Source organism: Pleurodeles waltl, chromosome 1_2 (assembly GCF_031143425.1).
Source record: "Pleurodeles waltl isolate 20211129_DDA chromosome 1_2, aPleWal1.hap1.20221129, whole genome shotgun sequence".
NCBI lineage: Eukaryota > Metazoa > Chordata > Amphibia > Caudata > Salamandridae > Pleurodeles > Pleurodeles waltl.
In genome coordinates this window covers 11749547-11770446 of record NC_090437.1, presented here as the reverse complement: position 1 = coordinate 11770446, position 20900 = coordinate 11749547, and the positions used below count along the sequence as shown (strand labels likewise).

The following is a 20900-nucleotide window of genomic DNA, read 5'->3' as shown; positions in this document are numbered from 1 at the left end:
GCATTATTGGCATTGGTAGCTTCTTTGTCATTACGGTGTCCAGCCCTAGCACTGTAATGACAACAGTATATTGGAGTACTTTGCTTTAATGTGGGATTCTCGACATCTGATAATACATTGGCATTTGAGGCACGTTTGCTTGTCATAGTGAAATAAAAGTAGGTATTTAGAGACCCAACGTGTTTATTCAAAATTAGTAAGCAAACGTTTCAGAGTAAATCAGCTACTTTTTCAGAAAGCGAGCTGATCCTTGGCTACAAAATGATTAACATTTTCAAAATGTGTTTAAAGCTACTAGTTGAATGACCATTCATGCAGTACCAAAGCCTGTTACTAATATTCCTTTGATACCAAGGAAGTTGGTGTCATGTAATTTTTCATTTGGAGGCATTCCATGTTGATAGATATTTTAGTTCAACATTGCTGCTGTAGTCTCCACTGTGATAGGAACAACTGCTTAGACTGAGGTGGCGACTAATTTAATATTGTATGTTGTCATATCCACCCTTGAATCTGTAAGTAATTTGGGGTACCTCCCTGAAAGCACGTTTTTTTTTTTTTTTAAATTGCGAACCCTTGGTAAAAATGTATTAGAACTGTAGCACTGATATAGCTAGTAGGAAATTCATATCTCCAAATGTACTTACTTAATGTAGGGATATTGAGCTTTCAGCTCGTTTATCGTGATTACGACTGCACTATATTGAATAGGCTATGTATTGCAATGTTTAAAGGCGTGCACTTCGTCCATTCACATTTGTTGCCTTCCCTTGAGCCTCCTGAGAAATATTGATATTGACATGATACACTTTTGGCTCTTGTTTTGGCATATATGTTAGTGTTTATATGAATGTATTGATCACTTATTAATGACTTTCTTCCTGTTTCTTGCAGAGTTTTGGATTACTTTCCTCACAAGCCAACAATGGCAGTTGACATCGCCATGCAGTTGTACCTACATTCTCCACCATTGCGACGGGACCGCTTCACGTGCAAGCTTGGCACCAAGCATACAAAACCCCTACGGCCATGCATTCAGTTGCATAGTAAGATTGAAGTGAGTCAGCATGCCAGCTCCGACATGTCTTGTCGGGAGAAAAAGGGGAAGAAGCGTGTGTCCTTTGCTGATCACAAAGGATTTTCACTCACCATGGTGAAAGTGTTCTCCGAGTTTGATGACCCTTTTGATGTCCCATTCAAAATCACAGAACTGATAGAAAACATTGTAGGCTTGACAACAGTGGAGAAAGACAGCTTTGTATTGGACTTTGCTCAGCCCTCTGCCGACTACTTAGATTTCAGAAATAGACTCCAGGCAGATTATGTCTGCCTGGAAAACTGCATGTTGAAGGATAAAGCCATTGTAAGCACTGTCAAAGTGAAGAATCTTGCTTTCCATAAGAGTGTCAAACTAAGGTTGACATTTGACACCTGGAAAACCTTTGTGGACTACGATTGCCAGTACGTAAAGGATACATATGCAGGTTCAGACCGGGACACATTTTCGTTTGATATCAACTTGCCAGAAAGGATTCAGTCTCACGAGAGACTTGAATTTGCTGTGTGCTTTGAGTGTGAGGGAAAGACTTATTGGGACAGCAACAAGGGCCAGAATTATCGCATCATTCGCTCAGAACTGAGAACTGCCCATGAAGGGGAACATCTTCGAAACGGACCAGATTTTGGGATCACCTTCGATCAGTATGGAAGTCCTAGGTGCTCCCACGGCATATTTCCAGAGTGGCCTAGTTATTCAGGTTATGACAAACGTGGCCCTTACTACTGATGAGAATCAAAGCTGTTCAGCTGGCTTTGTTTCTGCTTTGCAAGTCAACAGTCTCTGTCAATTGAGAGTCTGGGTTAAGATGTTTGGGACACCTTGCCAGATAAAGAACCCACCCTTGCACATCACACAGCCTTGTAATAATAATATTCAGGTTTTGGTGGTGATGGATCAAGACGTGGGTTGTGCATCACATTATCCAAAGTATCATAAGCTCCCTCTGCACAGTGGAGAAAGAAGAAAGAGGACAGTGCTGAGCTTTACATGGTGCTGCTAATCCTATCCTATGTAACATGCAGGCCCTCTTCTGTAGAGCAGTGTAAACTGGCTCATGGCTTATATTGTAGTTTTGAGTTTATGGCAGGCTTTAACCTATCCACAATGTTTGCTTGTGTACTTAACACCTGTCTTTACATTTTCAGTGCAATTCTGAGAAGTATGTTGGTGTGGAACACTTTAGTGGTCACTTTAGCCAGATCTGTAGCGAAGTGGAGCACCATAACCTTCAATCTCGTCCTTTCTCAATAACTAGAACGGCAAAGGTTACTCGGTATAGCTGCCATCGTCTCCAGTGTTAGGCAAATCAGGGAATATTTGGGATAAGAGTGCAATTATGAATTATTACGTGGTCTACATGTTTGTTTTTTTCATTCTTGTCTCTGGGGGTCGTTTGACGAGGTACAGTTTTTGATAGGAAACTTTCTTCGAATAATGAACACATGGGCTTTGGTCAAGTCTTCCGATATTTCAGTTAAGTATTATTATTTCTTTGAAATTCTTGCAAGATTTTTCTTCTTTTTGGAGAAGAAAGTAGATTGGAGTTCTCCCCCAGGTGTTAGCTGAAGACAAGCATGCTTTTTTTTAAAGTCATTGGGAAAGCAGTAGTTAGTTTAACTTAAGTAGTGCATTTCAGGGTATAGGATTGTTTGCTTTCTTTTAGCTACTGTTCTAAATGAAGAAGGCGGTAGCTGGTGATATAACCTTCAGATTTTCTGAACCTTTGTAAGCCTCGTTGACCCAGGTGGGTTCAGTGTCTGAATGCATGTGTTGGCACACAGGTACTAAAACTAACCTTGCCTCCCAGCACCTAATAGAGTGGTTTAAGACACTGTTTGCCCTTAGAGAGCATTGTGTAGATTGCCTGTTTGTGTTCGATAAATTTGCCTCTCATCATGGCTTTTGATTTGTTTCCTTCCTTTGTTTTCGTGTGTTTTGCTTTGCGCCGTCTAGAGCACCTGTTGCTTTTAAATTGTCCTCATATCAGGCATCTTGGTATGGGAGTACTTTCCTGTATTCAGCGGTAATAGAAAATACAATGTTAATTTAAAAAAAAGATGTTGTTGAATTCCTCACATAATGGTTATCTTTGTGGAAGGTAGGTTTGATCCGTGCATTTGTCTAGGGTTAAAGGCACTGTAGATGACACTAGATTTGCACTGTAATTTTCTGTATGGGTACACGGTCATCCTGTATTTAAAAATTATTTATATCCCAAGTGGATTTCTAATCACTGAATGTTTTTAAGCACAATTTTTCTAATATTTTAACATCGTAAATGTGTTGAGTAAATAAAATGCCCACAACTGAATAAATGTATCTTCTTATTTAGAGTTGTTGGGGGTTGGAGGTGATGAGGTGTGTTTCATGGGATTGCTTGTTCTAAAGAATAGAAGCAGGACTTTTATCACAGATATTCTCCCATATAATGTAAATGCTGTTTTTATAGCTATGACATATTTCAAAATGCGGCCTCATTAATGTCATGCCAAATCCTTCAGGGTTTTCGGGCTGCAGTTGGGGTAGAAAAATATATTTTGTTATAGAAATCTTGTAGTGATATATTTTTTCAGGAATATAAGCTTTAACTACTCTGTGTGCACCCAATTTTGTAATCTTCATTGGCAACAGTCTAGGGAGATGCCCTTTCAGCTTTAAAGCACGTTATGGAAGCATAAAAAATGTCCTCATTGCTCTCTGTCTTTCATTTTAAGAGGTGAGATTTTTTTTTTTTAAATCAATTTCCTGTTTGCTGGGAGTGGGAATAACATACCAAGTATCAGCACTATGAGAGTTCCCAATCAGGTCACATGTTCAGCACCACATTTTAGATAATTTTTTTTGTGGTAAGTTTTAAATTGTTCAGGGGAAAGAAGCAACATGTATTTGAAGAAAAAACACTGAATTTATAGATTTTTGTCAGTCTTGTTTGTGCCACCTGGTGTTTACCAAGTTTTTGGCGTGAACATGAATGAAGGGTTTGACTTATTTAATGTTTCCAAAGTGTTTTAATCAGCCTCTGCAATGAAATGCTTTCTCATATGTGAATGTTACTATGTACAGAACTTGCCCTTCCGTTTCCCTTCCCCTTTTGGTTGTGCCTGGAAGTGCCTTGTAAATATTATTTTTTTTCTTCTGCATGTGTGTTTTACAAAATATTTTTGTACACTCTTCCAAGGTGAAAATGCACTTTAATCATAAAAGAAAAGGACATATATTCTGTGTTTTAGAAGAATATTGGTTTGTTTTATGTTGGAAAGTGAAAAATGTAATAAAGTTAGAATGATAAAGCAACTTACCATTTATGTCTTGCATTCGTTGACAAAGTCAGGAATTTGAAATTGGAGATGCCAGTGGAAACAGTTGACTCTGCTACTGAACATTGTGCTTTAATTGTTAAAACATGTTCACTCAATGCCTGTAATTCTTAATTTTTTATTTTAGTAGTAATTTGATGGTGAAATGAGTTGCATGTAATGTCCGTGTAAGTCTTCGGTTTCTCATGTCTTGTACTTAATTTCTCTACCTTTTGACCTAATTTGTGCACTCTTTCATCTCAGTATTTTTGCATTTCACCACTCATTCACTGTTGGCCATGCTCCGTTTTATTGTACTCATCACTTGATGAAACATGCTGTTTGGTATGTGTAGCATGGAGGTACACATGATTTACATACTCCTGCCATTTAGAGCTGGGTCAGTAAGTGCAAGTTGTTTACCTCTTCACTTGAAAGGAATCTTTGAAAAGGTGACTTGTTGTAGGTATAAAATATCACGCCGTAGTTTGTGTTGTAGTATTTATTCCAATGCCAAAGGTCAGCGCCTCCCTCTTGCCGGCTCCTCGTAACTGCCGCCGCACCTCAGACTCGTCTCCGTGGTAACCCGGCATCGGAACCGTCAAGAGCTCGCGCTTCTCAAGAGCTTGCGTGCTTGAATGTACGAACACATTACAACATATCTTCTTCCTTTCATTGTTTAAGCAAAATTACTAAAATATTGAATATTAAAACTGTATGAATTAACAACAAAAACTGCAACACACTGAAACACAGATACTACCCTAACCATTCTTGAGAGTAAAAATAGATTACATTTTTACTTTACATAATCAGCCAAATACACTGGTGCTTTCTTAACTCTGTGATCTCTCCCTCATAACTTCATTCCTGTATTCACTAAACTCTTGTTGTCTCACCCCACCATCTTCCATAAAACCAGGCAGCATATCACCTGTACAACTAGAATGCTGTGCAACAGGTTTCATTACCAGTTTGTCAAACATACATCCACTGCATCCATCACTGATCTTATCTTCTGCAATCATATTTTTAGTATAATTACACTTTGCCGCTCTCCTGAGATTCCATCTCTCACCATTGCTCAATATCACATACCAAGGATGAACTTCCTTGACTTGAAATGGCCCTTTAAATTTATTCAACCCTCTAACAATTCTCCCAGACTTAACTTTCACCCAATCACCCGGGCAAATTTTGTTCTTATCTTTACCACGTTCTGCAAAATCTCCACCTTTATTCTCACCCTCAAATGTTCCTATATTATTGCTAGCAAGTTCTCTCAACCAAAACGGCGTCAATTTAGAATTCGGTCTTCTACCCCTCATCATGAAAAACAGTGAACATCCAGTAACACCATTAACAGTGGTGCGATATGCCCACACAACATCCGCAACCATACCTTCTACATCCATGCCACTAACCAGTGCTTGTTGTATGGCTCCCTTAACCATCCTGTTGGCTCTTTCCACCATTCCATTTCCTTGCGGATTATAAAGTGCTGTCCTTGAATGTTTAACACCCATCAATAATAAAAACTCTTTCATTTCATAAGAGGTGAGTTGTGTACCATTATCCGTCACCAAACATACCGGGCATCCTTCTTCCCTAAATATTTCAGACAAAACTCTCACTGTGGATGCTGTGGTTATCTCTGACATAAATTTCACTATTACCCATTTCGAATGAACATCCATCAAAACAAATGCAAACCTAGACATGTGTTTAACTCCACATAAAGGACCAATGAAGTCCCCACATACAGTATGCCATGCTTGACCAGGATCCTCAATGTGACCCATCAAAGATTGTTTGCCCACTTTCAGACTCTTTTCACTGCGTACACACACACATCACATCTCTCCACCCAGTGTACAATGTCGTCATCCATCCCTGGCCACCAGAAATTTTCTCTGAGCCTCCTCTTCTTCAACGTTTGCCCTAAATGACCCTCATGTGCAATATTAAAAATGTTCCTCCTCACCCCTACAGGAGGAACATATTTTTCACCACGAACAACAATATATTCATCCACACATGAGAGTTCATCCAATATCTTACATACGTCCATACATTTTTTGGCAGTGTTCTCTCTCTACGTCTACCACTTACTATCATTCTGATCACTTCCCTCATCTCCTCATCACATGCCATGGCTTGACACCATTCCTCTTTACTCAATGCTCCCGATGACCATTGCACTACATCTCCGACACTTGCAACTTTCCTCACAATCTTGAATACTACCATACTCTTCATCCAACAATTCCCAGTCTTGTGATAAACGTGAACGACAGTCAGCTTGTACATTCCTCCATCCTGGTATATACTCTACAGTATAGTTGTACTCTTGAGACCTCGCAGCAAGTCTTATCAGTCTAGAAGAACCTTTTTCAGCTCCGCCTGGGGTCAACACCTTCACCAGCGGTTTGTGATCAGTTCGCAACTTGAATCGTTTTCCCCAAATATACATCCTGAAATGTTCCATGCTCCATGTCGCAGCTAATGCCTCCTTCTCTATTACCGAGTAGTTGCGCTCTGTCGGTGTCAAGGAACGTGATGCAAACGCAATTGTTCTTTCCTTTAAACCATGTTTTTGTGATAAGATAGCACCAATACCAGTGGCACTAGCATCTACTTTAATTATCGATTCTTTTCCTGCATCGAAAGGCACTAGAATGTCAGCTTCACAAATTTCCTTCTTGATTGGGGCACAACACAAGAACGGTGTTTTGAATCAATCAAAAACCACACCTTTTCTCAATAATTTTTTAAGTTCCTCCGTCTTCGATGCAAAGTTCTCCACGAACTTGGAGTAATACTCCACTAAACCCAAGAACGACTTCAACTGGTCTTTATTCACAGGACATAGTGCCAATTTGATGGCTCTCAATAGATCTCTCTTTGGCTTCACCCCATCTTGCGACAATGTGTGACCCAGATATTCCACTTCCTTAGCTAAGAATATGCACTTCTCTTTTCTCAGCGTTAAACCTGATTTAAAATTTTTATCTAGAACCAGCCTCAGAGTCAAATTGTGATTTTCCACTGTGTCTCCAAAAACTAGTATATCATCCTGAAAATATATAACATTCGGAATTTCTTTGAGTAAATCATTCATCACTCTCTGAAAGACACTTGCGGCTGAACACAAACCAAAATGCATTCTGGTAAACTGAAACGTGCCCTCCATTGTGATAAATGTTGTCAAGATTTTTGACTCAGGATGTAACCTTACTTGATGATACGCATGCTTTAAGTCCAGTTTTGAAAAAAACTTTCCTCCTTTCAGCATCAAAACAAGCTCATTGATGTTAGGCAGAGGAAAACTGTCCATTACCACATTCTGATTCAAGCTTCTCAAATCGACACAAAAACGAAATTTTCCATCATACTTCCTCGTTATCACAACTGGAGATACCCAATTTGATTCCTAGACAGGCTCAATGACTCCACAACATAGCATTTCTCTTTGACCCGTCCTCTAGCTAATATTGGTATTCTCCTAACCTTATGTCGTACAGGAATTGCACTGTCTTTGAGGTTAATTTTGTGACAATACCCTTTTAGTTGCCCCATTTCCTCTCGAATAACACCTTCCGCCTCTCTGAGAATATCTTGTAACGTTACTTCTTCTACAACTAAAATTTGTGTTTTAGCTCGAGGATTGATGATGATATGAAGATCATATTGATGGATCCATCCCAAGATTGGTGGACCCGATTCGGCTACATACACTTTTCCTTTAGTGCTTCTTCCTCCAAATTTGATATCAGCCATCATATAACCAATGAGATCTATCTTCTCGCCTTGATATCCCCCAGGACTTATATCTCTAGGCAATAATCTTGCTTGTGGCCATTCAGAAGTGAACAAACTTCTTGGAATAATGGTATATAAGGATCCGGAATCCACCATCAATTCAACTGGTTTTCCTTGAATCATAAATTGTGCCTTGGGTCTTTGTTTTTTTCTATCCTTCATCCCCAACAGCCAATATTCTGTCTGAACTTATATTCGTCTCACACAAGCTATCATCCACCTCTTCTTCTATTTCTCCTTAAACCCTGACACATTCTTGCAAAGTGACCCTTGAGCCCACATTTCCTACACTCCTTCCCTATAGCAAAACAAAACTTTGCTTCCGACGTGTGATTGAAACTCCCACATTTATTACATCTTTTATTCTCTGCTTCTCTTATAGGTTTACTGTTGCCAATCCTGACTTTGCTTGAAAAACTGTCCTGTCGCTTGCTTATATCTGCTACCTCATCCTTTGTCTCCCGTTTCTCCATTGCTCTCATACAATATTCAGATTCTTCCCCGACTTTGGCCAGATCAACTGCATCCTTCAAAGTGGGATTCCTTGCTGCCCATAACCTCTCTTGTATTTTCCTGCTTCTACATTGAACAATCAATTGATCACAAATCATTTCATCTTCCATCTGACCAAATTGACACTTGACCGCTAACTCCCTCAATCTAGAAATAAAATCATCTATAGATTCTCCATCTCTTGGAGGTTGGGTTTAAAATTTGTGTCGTCTCATCACAACATTTTCAGCCTTAGCAAATCTTAAATCTAATTTTTTCCTGGCATCTGCGTACACATCCACATCTACTTCGTCACCCTGAACTTGTAAGTCTGGAAGGTATTTATAAATGTGTTGGCCTTCTTTTCCTAAAGGATTTAATAAAATAGCTTTCTTCCTACTAGGGCGGAATCTTTGTCCATCCAAAGCTTCTAAGTAATTGTCAAAAATGTCCAGCCATTCCTCCCATTCTATTGCTGGCCGCCCTGGTATTGACAAGAATGGAGGAGGTGCTGTGATTGTCGGCATATCCATAATATTTAGTTCACTGTACAGTTTGTACCTTTTAATCACATTAAAATGACTAAATAGGTGAAACAAAATGTTCAAGGCATTCAAGTTTCCTCCTTATTTACTTTCTTCTAATATCTCACTGGATTTTCTTTATTTTTTTTAGTCCTTCTATACTTTCACTAGAGAAGTACCTCGCTAGGTACTTTCCTCTAATAGCAGTTCTTGTCTTTGAAAAGGTCGAGGCAGTCGATATCACTTCAGCCACTAGCACAAGTAAGGAACACAGCCTGCGTTACCTTTACAGTGAGTGCAACGCCGTCGATGAGCTACCACATGCGCAGTTCAAAATTTCTGATGCCTTGACACTGGCTTCCAGAACCGGCAACTCGTCGCCAAAATGTTGTAGGTATAAAATATCACGCCGTAGTTTGTGTTGTAGTATTTATTCCAATGTCAAAGATCAGCGCCTCCCTCTTGCCGGCTCCTCGTAACTGCCGCCGCACCTCGGACTCGTCTCCTTGGCAACCCGGCATCGGAACCGCCAAGAGCTCGCGCTTCTCAAGAGCTCGCGCGCTTGAATGTATGAACACATTACAACATGACTCCTCTTGGTGATCATGGGCATCAACTCCATTGTTAGTTTTATTTTTTCATCTATTTTTTTGATCTGTTTGCTCTCCAAGTCAAGACAATTTCTCTGGCTTCTTTCAGTTCGTGCTTCACCATTACCCCTTGTCGGTATTATTTTTGAACACGTCTACCTTCTTGTACATAGTTTTCAGAGAAATCGATCACTCGTCACATCCATGGGCTCTTCGTGGCATCCTTCGGGGCATACATTTCCATCCCCTCTGAGAATGCCCTGCTGGTGAAACAAGCGCCATTTCGGTTCTGCCTGAACTGCCACGCAAAATATCCCTGGACCAATCTGCATCAGGTCTGTGACCTGTATGTCTCCAGACATGTCTCCAAAATGCATTCTGGTAAACTGAAACGTGCCCTCCATTGTGATAAATGTTGTCAAGATTTTTGACTCAGGATGTAACCTTACTTGATGATACGCATGCTTTAAGTCAGTTTTGAAAAAAACTTTCCTCCTTTCAGCATCAAAACAAGCTCATTGATGTTAGGCAGAGGAAAACTGTCCATTACCACATTCTGATTCAAGCTTCTCAAATCGACACAAAAACGAAGTTTTCCATCATACTTCCTCGTTATCACAACTGGAGATACCCAATTTGATTCCTCGACAGGCTCAATGACTCCACAACATAGCATTTCTCTTATCAAGTCTTTGACCTGTCCTCTAGCTAATATTGGTATTCTCCTAACCTTATGTCGTACAGGAATTGCACTGTCTTTGAGGTTAATTTTGTGACAATACCCTTTTAGTTGCCCCATTTCCTCTCGAAAAACACCTTCCGCCTCTCTGAGAATATCTTGTAACGTTACTTCTTCTACAACTAAAATTTGTGTTTTAGCTCGAGGATTGATGATGATATGAAGATCATATTGATGGATCCATCCCAAGATTGGTGGACCCGATTCGGCTACATACACTTTTCCTTTAGTGCTTCTTCCTCCAAATTTGATATCAGCCATCATATAACCAATGAGATCTATCTTCTCGCCTTGATATCCCCCAGGACTTATATCTCTAGGCAATAATCTTGCTTGTGGCCATTCAGAAGTGAACAAACTTCTTGGAATAATGGTATATAAGGATCCGGAATCCACCATCAATTCAACTGATTTTCCTCGAATCATAAATTGTGCCTTGGGTCTTTGTTTTTTTCCATCCTTCATCCCCAACCGCCAATATTCTGTCTGAACTTATATTCGTCTCACACAAGCTATCATCCACCTCTTCTTGCAAGGGTGTTGCCACGTTCTTATTTCTCCTTAAACCCTGACACATTCTTGCAAAGTGACCCTTGAGCCCACATTTCCTACACTCCTTCCCTATAGCAAAACAAAACTTTGCTTCCGACGTGTGATTGAAACTCCCACATTTATTACATCTTTTATTCTCTGCTTCTCTTATAGGTTTACTGTTGCCAATCCTGACTTTGCTTGAAAAACTGTCCTGTCGCTTGCTTATAACTGCTACCTCATCCTTTGTCTCCCGTTTCTCCATTGCTCTCATACAATATTCAGATTCTTCCCCGACTTTGGCCAGATCAACTGCATCCTTCAAAGTGGGATTCCTTGCTGCCCATAACCTCTCTTGTATTTTCCTGCTTCTACATTGAACAATCAATTGATCACAAATCATTTCATCTTCCATCTGACCAAATTGACACTTGACCGCTAACTCTCTCAATCTAGAAATAAAATCATCTATAGATTCTCCATCTCTTTGAGGTTGGGTATAAAATTTGTGTTGTCTCATCACAACATTTTCAGCCTTAGCAAATCTTAAATCTAATTTTTTCCTGGCATCTGCGTACACATCCACATCTACTTCGTCACCCTGAACTTGTAAGTCTGGAAGGTATTTATAAATGTGTTGGCCTTCTTTTCCTAAAGGATTTAATAAAATAGCTTTCTTCCTACTAGGGCGGAATCTTTGTCCATCCAAAGCTTCTAAGTAATTGTCAAAAATGTCCAGCCTTTCCTCCCATTCTATTGCTGGCCGCCCTGGTATTGACAAGAATGGAGGAGGTGCTGTGATTGTCGGCATATCCATAATATTTAGTTCACTGTACAGTTTGTACCTTTTAATCACATTAAAATGACTAAATAGGTGAAACAAAATGTTCAAGGCATTCAAGTTTCCTCCTTATTTACTTTCTTCTAATATCTCACTGGATTTTCTTTAATTTTTTTAGTCCTTCTATACTTTCACTAGAGAAGTACCTCGCTAGGTACTTTCCTCTAATAGCAGTTCTTGTCTTTGAAAAGGTCGAGGCAGTCGATATCACTTCAGCCACTAGCACAAGTAAGGAACACAGCCTGAGTTACCTTTACAGTGAGTGCAACGCCGTCGATGAGCTACCACACGCGCAGTTCAAAATTTCTGATGCCTTGACACTGGCTTCCAGAACCGGCAACTCGGCGCCAAAATGTTGTAGGTATAAAATATCACGCCGTAGTTTGTGTTGTAGTATTTATTCCAATGTCAAAGATCAGCGCCTCCCTCTTGCCGGCTCCTCGTAACTGCCGCCGCACCTCGGACTCGTCTCCTTGGTAACCCAGCATCGGAACCGTCAAGAGCTCGCGCTTCTCAAGAGCTCGCGCGCTTGAATGTATGAACACATTACAACATGACTCCTCCTGGTGATCATGGGCATCAACTCCATTGTTAGTTTTATTTTTTCATCTGTTTTTTTGATCTGTTTGCTCTCCAAGTCAAGACAATTTCTCTGGCTTCTTTCAGTTCGTGCTTCACCATTACCCCTTGTCGGTATTATTTTTGAACACGTCTACCTTCTTGTACATAGTTTTCAGAGAAATCGATCACTCGTCACATCCATGGGCTCTTCGTGGCATCCTTCGGGCATACATTTCCATCCCCTCTGAGAATGCCCTGCTGGTGAAACAGGCGCCATTTCGGTTCTGCCTGAACTGCCACGCAAAATATCCCTGGACCAATCTGCATCAGGTCTGTGACCTGTATGTCTCCAGAACGCAGGGAGGAGGATTGCAAGCCCTGCCTGTCAGTTCAAGCTAAGAGAAACTCCTGATATCTTTGGAAACATGATGTTGAAGAACAGGAACGTCGTGAGGCCTCTGCATCGGAGGAAGAGGCATTCCAGGGTTCTGACTTGGAGCTCAACATTGAGATGTAAGATGTTTTGCCAATTCAAACTACTGTGAGCACAGAAACCCCTGTTCCTCATCACAAAAGGCATTCGGCTTCCACCAAACAAAAGGCTGCTGGGCCACCACTGCCAACAGGCCATGGCTGGTTCTGAAAAAATGATTTGGACTCCCAGCCTTCAGGCTCTGAGCTGAAAATTCAGCTGAGACCATGGAAGCCGACTGTGTGGAGCCGACCTCCATCTTCAGCACAGACCACTTTGGCACCAAAATAGAAATCAATTGGTTAAGAAGCATTCCAAACCAGCTAGAGATCTGGCACTCAAGTGGGACTGATCTTATATAGACCGCAAGAAAAACAATGCCAGCCAGAGGCAAAATCACATACAGGATGCATCCTCACTAAACCATGGGTGACCCCGCCACCACCATCATCCAATTGTCAGCTTTACTTTTGGAAAGCCATTGATCTGCCAGTGCCATTGAAAAAGGGGAAGTCTGATAAAGCCACCAGTCCTTTACCACCTTCCTCTCTTTCTCCACCACCTTCACACTCTCCACCTCACGCTCAGGGCGATCGTCTGGAAATCACACCTGAAGGTCCCCTTATTTACAGGTGGGCATGGCGCAGGGGATGACGCATATGGTACCACACCTCCTGATCTTTAGATGGCAGACAGCATTGACTCTCAAGGGGACACTGATCCGGACCTATACCCTGCTAGACCTTCCCAACAACTACCATGTATCAGGAGCTTATTGGCAGGGCTGCAATATATAATGATGTAGAGCTACATCAAGAACCTCTGGAAGAGGCTTTCTCTTTGATACTCTCCACAACACATAGGGAAGTTCAATATCTCTGCTTAAAGGTCTGTTGAAGCGTACATAAGAGATTTTCAAGGATCCTGCACGGGCCAGGATTATAACTCCCACGGTTGAACCCCAAAAAATACAAGGCCTCTGATTCTATTTACATCAGGGGATAAATACTACCCAAGTCACTAGTCGTGACCACCCATAAAAGGGCTTATTCACAGGCTGCCAGCAATTCTCCATCTCCTGACAAAGAGCAAATTAATGCCTCTGGCGAAAGAGTGGAAGCAAAGTCTGCCAATCATTGGTGCTTTGCTAATTTGGTGGGGTATATAGCACGATATGACAGGCCCACTGGTTCGAAATGGAGAAACTCCTCCAGCACTTCCCAGATGAGCATAAAAGGAGAGAGCGACATCTGGTCACAGAGTGAAAGCTAATTTCAACACTTGCATCCGTTGTGCATTGGATGCAGTAGATACAGCCACTAGGGGAATCAATGCTAGCATGTTACTATGCCACCATGGTTGGATCTGCATATCTGTTTTCAAACCAAAACACTGTTCAACATCCCTTTCAACAAAGAACACCTTTTGGGTCCATGGGTGTATTCGTCTATAGAAAAGCTGAAATAAATGGACTGCGAAATCTATGTATGCGCTGCAAACTCCTGGTCACCTTTTGCACCTTTTGCCGCTCCATCTACTGAGCAGGCTCTAAGACTACATACTTTGAAGCCTCTACATCGTACAAACCTGGCCAAGGGCACCACTCCTCTCCCCAAGGATACTTCAGAGATTCCTACAGGAGCAACAATGCTAAGATTAGAGGCAAAGAAACTTCCACATGTGGTGCTACAACCACCACAAAACAATGACTTCTTCGCCTTCCTCCTCCATTTCCCCCTTCCCCCTCCTATCTATTCATCACCAGTCAGGATGACTACAGGATTGTCTTGCCCGCATAGCCATCAATAACCTTAGACCAGTGGGTGATAGAGATTACCCAACATGATTATTGTCTGGGGCTGATTACCACACCTCCAAACATTCCACCTTACTCTTGAACACCAAGCACTGCTCAAACAGGAAGGTCAAACTCTCCTGCTCAAAGGAGCTATAGAACACGTACCTGTACAATACCGATGGTCAGGAGTATACTTCCTAATCCCCAATAGGAATGGAACTCTTAAGGCCAGTCTTAATACTGTGGCCCTTAAATCAGTACATCCTGTCTGAAGATTTCTAAATGGTCACTCTTAAAGATGTAATCCCACTTTCACAACTAGACTTGAAGGACACCTGATTTCATGTTCCCATACACCCAGCGCATCGCAAATACCTCAAATTTGTGAAAGCAGGCAAACATTACCAATTCTTTGTCCTTCCATTTGGTGTCACTACTGCACATTGATTATTCACAAAATGCCTAGCATTGGTAGCAGCACATTTGTACAGACAAAACATCCATGTTTTTCTGTATCTATATGACTGGCTTATCAAAGCCGTCACTCTCCCGCTCTTTCGTCAAGTCAAACTACCATGGACCTACTCCATCAACTAGGCTTCACCAGCAATTTCCAAAAGTATAATCTTAAGCCTTTGCAGTTTCAACCGTATCTGGGGCTATTCAAAACACTCAGGTGGGATTAGCCCATACTTATGCAGCACGATTACACAATTTCCAAACGCTAGTACCATGCTTCCAAGCCAGTCAACAAGTCACAGAACTGTTGTGTGCCTACTCAGTATGACGATCTTGTGCATCACCATAGTGCCCCATGCACAACTACACATGGGTCTGCTGAGGAATGTATAGCACAGCGGTGGTCTCAGTCACAGGGGGGTCACTTGGAAGGTCAAGTGTTGATACAGCTGCACTCATTGCTCACTGCAATGGTGGCGCACAAACAAACAGTTAGAAGGGTGACTTTTCCTGGACCCTGTTCCCCACATCATACTGACAACGGATGCTTCTCAAACAGGAGGGTGTGCTCTTAATCTCACAGTCGAAGGTCTCTGGGAGACCAAACACCAGGGTCTCCACATCAACTACCTAGAGCTTCAAGCTGTTCACCTAGCATTGAAAGCGTTCACACCTATCTCAGTCAATTTAAGGTTGGGATCTCCATCGCAGTTTCAATCTGTTAATGGAACACCTTCTGGGAACTCAACAGATATACTTCAGCAGAACGTGGCAACAAGTCCATGAGTGGGAACTCAACCCACAAGTCTTACTCCCGTACTTGTGGAGGTAAACCTAAATCTATCCACAACTGCAGACAACACAAAATACCCAAACTTCCCCTCCGGATCCCACACCTCCTAACCGAGTGCAATGCTCTGTGGATGAACTGGTCAGGGATATTTGCCTATGCTTTTCCACCTCTCCCTCTTCTGCTTATTTCAGAAACTCAGGCAAACATATTACACCAATATTGGTGGCTCCCACATGGGCCTGACAGCCATGGTTCACAAGACTTCTAGAACTATTAGTAGTTCCTCACAAGAAACTTCCTCATAACCCGGACTTTCTCACACCTTACCATGGAGAAATCGGGCACCCAAATCCCAAGGAACTGAACCTAGTAATTTGGCTCCTGAGGTCATAGAATTCAGTAATATCAAACTCCCACTTAAATGTATGACCATTTTCACGGACGTTGAAACTTAATACCAGAGCATGTTATGCTGCAAAATGGAAGAGATTTGTTTGTTACCTTCATAATAACAATATGAATCAATTTAATGCAGCACTACAAGACATTGTTACCTGCTACATTTACAGCCCTCTGGCCTTGCATTCATATCCATACACTTAAATTTAGAAGCAGTGGCTGCCCACCTCTAAAATAGACAACACCTCTCATTTGTTTAAGATACCCGTCATTGAGACCTTTATGGAAGGCTATAAAAGAGTATTTCCACCGAGGGTTACACTGGCACCTGCATGAAATCTTAACCTTGTCCAGATTTAGGGGTCTACCATTTGAACCACTACGTAATTGCTTCCTCCATTTTCTGTCTTGGAGGGTTACCTTTTTGATTGCCATCACTTCACTCAGGCATGGCAGTGAGCTCCTGGTGCTGACATTGGAAGAACCTTTCTTTCGACTACACAAAGATAGGGCAGTATTTCACACATACCCAAAATTCCTCCAAAGGTAGTCTCCCATCTAGTCAGTGGAATAATCTTTACTCACCCAGGCTTGGTTGCTAAAAGGGCTCTTCATACAGTAGATGGTAAAAGAGCTCTTATGTGCTACATTGACAGAACTAAAGATTTTTGTAAAGCAAACCACTTTTTGTTGCATTTTCTCCCCGTCACAAAGGAAAGCCCATTTCTAAATTGGGCATCCCTAGGTGGATAGTTAAATGTAATCAAACATGTTGGCTTAAAGCCAAAAGAACTCTGCTGCTACCTCCTAGAGTACATTCTACTTGCAAAATAGGGGCTTCAGTGCCTTTCCTGGGCAATAGTCCTGTAGCTGGTGTATGTAAAGCAGCTACATGGTCTACTCTGCACTCCTTCACTAATTTTTGGTGGATGATCCAGCATGCCAAGACTCTAATGTAGGACAGGCGGTGCTACCCGCATACTTCCAAACTGCAACAACCACAAAGATACTTAAACAGTACCCTTCAGCTCCTTCAGAATGAGCCCAGAGAAGAGGCCTTGACAATGGTTGAGTCCACTTCCCGATCAACCTCACCCACCAAGATAAGGGAAAACTGCTATGGTATGTTTGATGTATGCTGATGATTTCATTCTTTTCAGCCATACCAGAGTAGGACTCCAGAGGCTACTTAACGTAAACACTGTTTTCTCAGAAGAAAAGCCAATTCTCATTAATTTGGCGAAATAAAAAACCATGTCCTTTAGGTTGACAGCTTGGCTGAGGCACCTTTGGTACCCGGGAAACAGAATCGAATCTGTGTGTGTGAATAAAAATACCTAGGTGTCCTTCTCGACTATACAGCTCTTTTAAGCCCCAAAATGCATTTCGTTTACTTTTACATTTAAACATGTTAAATGTGCCACTGGCTACACCCCCCCCCCCAATTGAAGGTCATCCAAGCCAAACTAATCCCCACAATAACGATCGGCAGTGAAGCATTGAGGGATCAAGGAGAGGAGCTACTGGACAAAAAGATTGTCAAGCTCTTCAAGGGGCTGTTTAGTCTACCAAATAGTGATTTGCCGGCCCAGGTTTGCCTTGAATTTGGCCTGGTAAGGCAGTCTCTCATTCGAGGAAGGGAGTATTTATTAAATTATGCTACAAACTCAAGACGGCAAGGTACTCTAAGCTTCCGCCTCTTGGCTGAAATCTCTGTGCAATCCAATTCTCCTTCCCGACTTTATTTTGAGTCCTCCCTGGTGGCACTGGATCTGGCAGACCAATTTGTCCAACTCAGCTCATATCAGCTCATCAAGCGAGCGACAACAGAAAGCCTCAAATTCTTTTCACAGCTAATGGACAAAGCTCTATCACAACTAAGCCATGCCTGGCTCATCTTGTCATCATACTACAGACTTGTCCCGTAGTCTTACCTGGGAGTAATAGTCAGTCCACTGATCAAAACAGCCCTTATGAAATGTTGTTTGGGCTCTCTTCCAACGTATGCCCACCTCCCCAGGTGCACACAAAGCACTACAACTGGTATCTGTCGGCTCTGGGGGTTGCCCCCATAAGATATGCCTCTGTAAAAGTATTATGGTGGCCTGCAAAATACTCTTAAAGGCCAGCGTGGCTTCAAAGAGTGCTGCGCTGGTGCAGGTGCATGGCTGGATTTAAAGGGAACGATTTACAGCTTAATTGCAGACTGGTGAATTCTTTTTTTTATAAACCTTTCAGAGATGGAGAACTTATGATATGGGCGCTCAATCAGTTAGTAACCAAATTCGTAATGATCTATAATTAAGTTTTTGTATATTTTAGATTTGGCCTTTTTAGCATCTTATGATTTTTAAAACAAATTTGTCTATTGTTTGTGTAATAGTTTTTATTAACTGAATGCTGTTAAATAAAATACTTGAATACCCTTCTTTGAGGAAGACCAACTCGTGGAAAGCTTCCAAGGCTCTTAAGCCGAATATACAGACCAGTGGCAGGTGTTAGAAGTGGACTACTCGGAGGAAGGAGTGGACACTTAACCCTTGAGACCTTCTCCCTCTGACATGGGCATGTACAATCAAGCCATCAAACAGGTGGATGAAAATTTTCGGGTTCAGTTAGAATGAAGAAACGCCACTATCTTGCTTTCTTTTGGAGACTTTAATCCCAATACAGGCAAGAAATCAATTTCTACCAATGCTCCTTAGTGTTCTGGACCAGGGAAGGTAAGCATTTCAGGAGCCTGTTACTTGCAGAGGAGTAACCCCCAGGAGATGAGGGAAAAAAATATAGGAACTCTACAAAGGATCCAGTTAGGCTTTCCTCAGTCTCAACAGCAAGGAAGAGAGCTGATGTACCAACAATAGACCCATGCAAGTTTTCAGGGAACAATACAGTCAACTGCATCCCAACAAGGATGGCAGAGCCAAAAACAGGCAGGCATCCCTTTTGTGGGAGATGCGGAGGAAGGGGTTGGCCCTACAGGGGAGGATCAAACCCCCACTCTCCACGTGACTCTGCATTAATAAGAAGCCTCCCTAAGGTTCCACCAAGCACTGTATAGGTACCATCTCATTGAGGCAAAAACCAAAAAGGGCAACATCAATCACCATTCATAGCTACACGCAACACCAGTTGGAGGCAGATTAATACATTTCCTTCAGGAGTGGAGAAAAAAAACTTCCAAACAAATGGATTCTAAATTTTATACAGTTTAGGTATTGCATAGAACTCATAAAATCCACCAGTAAAGAGAGACAGGAGAAAATTACACTCCAGGAAGAAACTGCATGGCTCGTCAAGGAAGTGAAAGAATTGCTATAAAAAATAAGCTGTAGAAAGGGTACCAAGCCAAGAAATCGGCAAGAGGAACTATTCAACATACTACTTCATTCCCAAGGTGGCTGGCACACTTTGTCCAATTTTAGACTTGAGGTTCATGAACAAGTTTATAAAGACTCAAAAATTCAAGATGACACTGCAAGAGATCACCTCTAAAATACAGGAGGGAGACTCCATGGCAACTATAGTCTTAAAGAATGCTTACTTGCATATTCCTATGAATGCACGTCACAAAAGATTTCTACGATTCGTGGTGAGCAATGTTCTTTATCAGTTCACAGTACTGGCTTTTGGAATAAAATCTGCCCCAAGGATGTTCACAAAGTGCCTGGCAGCAGCACACCTCAAAAGAAGTGGTATTCAGTATACCCTTTTCTAGACGATTGCCTGGTTAGATCATACTCTTACAAAAAAAAAATGCAAAGACCACATACAACAGGTAAAAAAGACACTATTCACTTTGAGAGTCTCAATAAACGTAAAGCAATCATCCCTACAGCCAGAACAGGAAAAGATTTTTCAGGGAGCAAGAGTAAATTCCATTCAAGGAAAACTATTTCCAAACGAGAGGAGAACTCAGTCACTGATGGCAGAGACCAATATGGGAATGGGCAATCTCTGACAGCGAGGAAGCTACTGGGGACGATGGCATCACGCATCCCCTTAATACTGTACGAGACCATTACAGGAATGGCTTCAAATGTGGTGGTCACAAGCAGCAGAATTGGGAAGGTCTAGTAGTTGTCACGTGAAGAGTAGCAGTGGAGATGGTGTGGTGAAACAGATCAATTATAAAGAGGGAAGGACATTTAAATGACCAACTTCTTCAATAACTATAACAGATGCCTTACATATGGGAAGGGGAGCCCACATGAACTCACTCAAGGTCAGAAGACTTAGAAAGCATTGCAACACATCAACAATCCTAGAATTTAAAGTGGTGTTACTAGCCTTAAAAGCATTTCAGAAGCAGTTATCAGAGCAATCTGTGCTGACACAAACATACAACACTACAACAATGTGCTACATCAACAAACAAGGGAAAAACAATCCCTGCAGTTATCAAGTCTAGCTCAGGAACTGTGGAACTGGGCAATTCAAGGGAAATATCTTTAACAGCAATACATTTGCTGAGGAAGGACAATGTGGAGGCAGTCAAGTGTCCTGCTCACACAAATGGGAGC

The 20900-nt window shown here is 41.6% G+C and overlaps 1 protein-coding gene across 1 annotated transcript; it reads left to right on the top strand.

Annotated features, from left to right (window-relative positions):
• The first annotated feature begins 806 nt into the window (after window positions 1-806).
• On the top strand, window positions 807-1933 carry LOC138296406 (protein phosphatase 1 regulatory subunit 3B-like). Its single transcript, XM_069235498.1, has one exon. It carries the CDS (start codon window positions 926-928, stop codon window positions 1784-1786), a length of 861 nt encoding a protein of 286 aa, XP_069091599.1. The 5' UTR covers window positions 807-925; the 3' UTR covers window positions 1787-1933.
• The last annotated feature ends 18967 nt before the right edge of the window (window positions 1934-20900 follow it).

Excerpts from the sequence above, each read along its gene's own strand:
- LOC138296406 (XM_069235498.1), top strand. The coding sequence starts at position 926 with ATGGCAGTTGACATCGCCATGCAGTTGTACCTACATTCTCCACCATTG.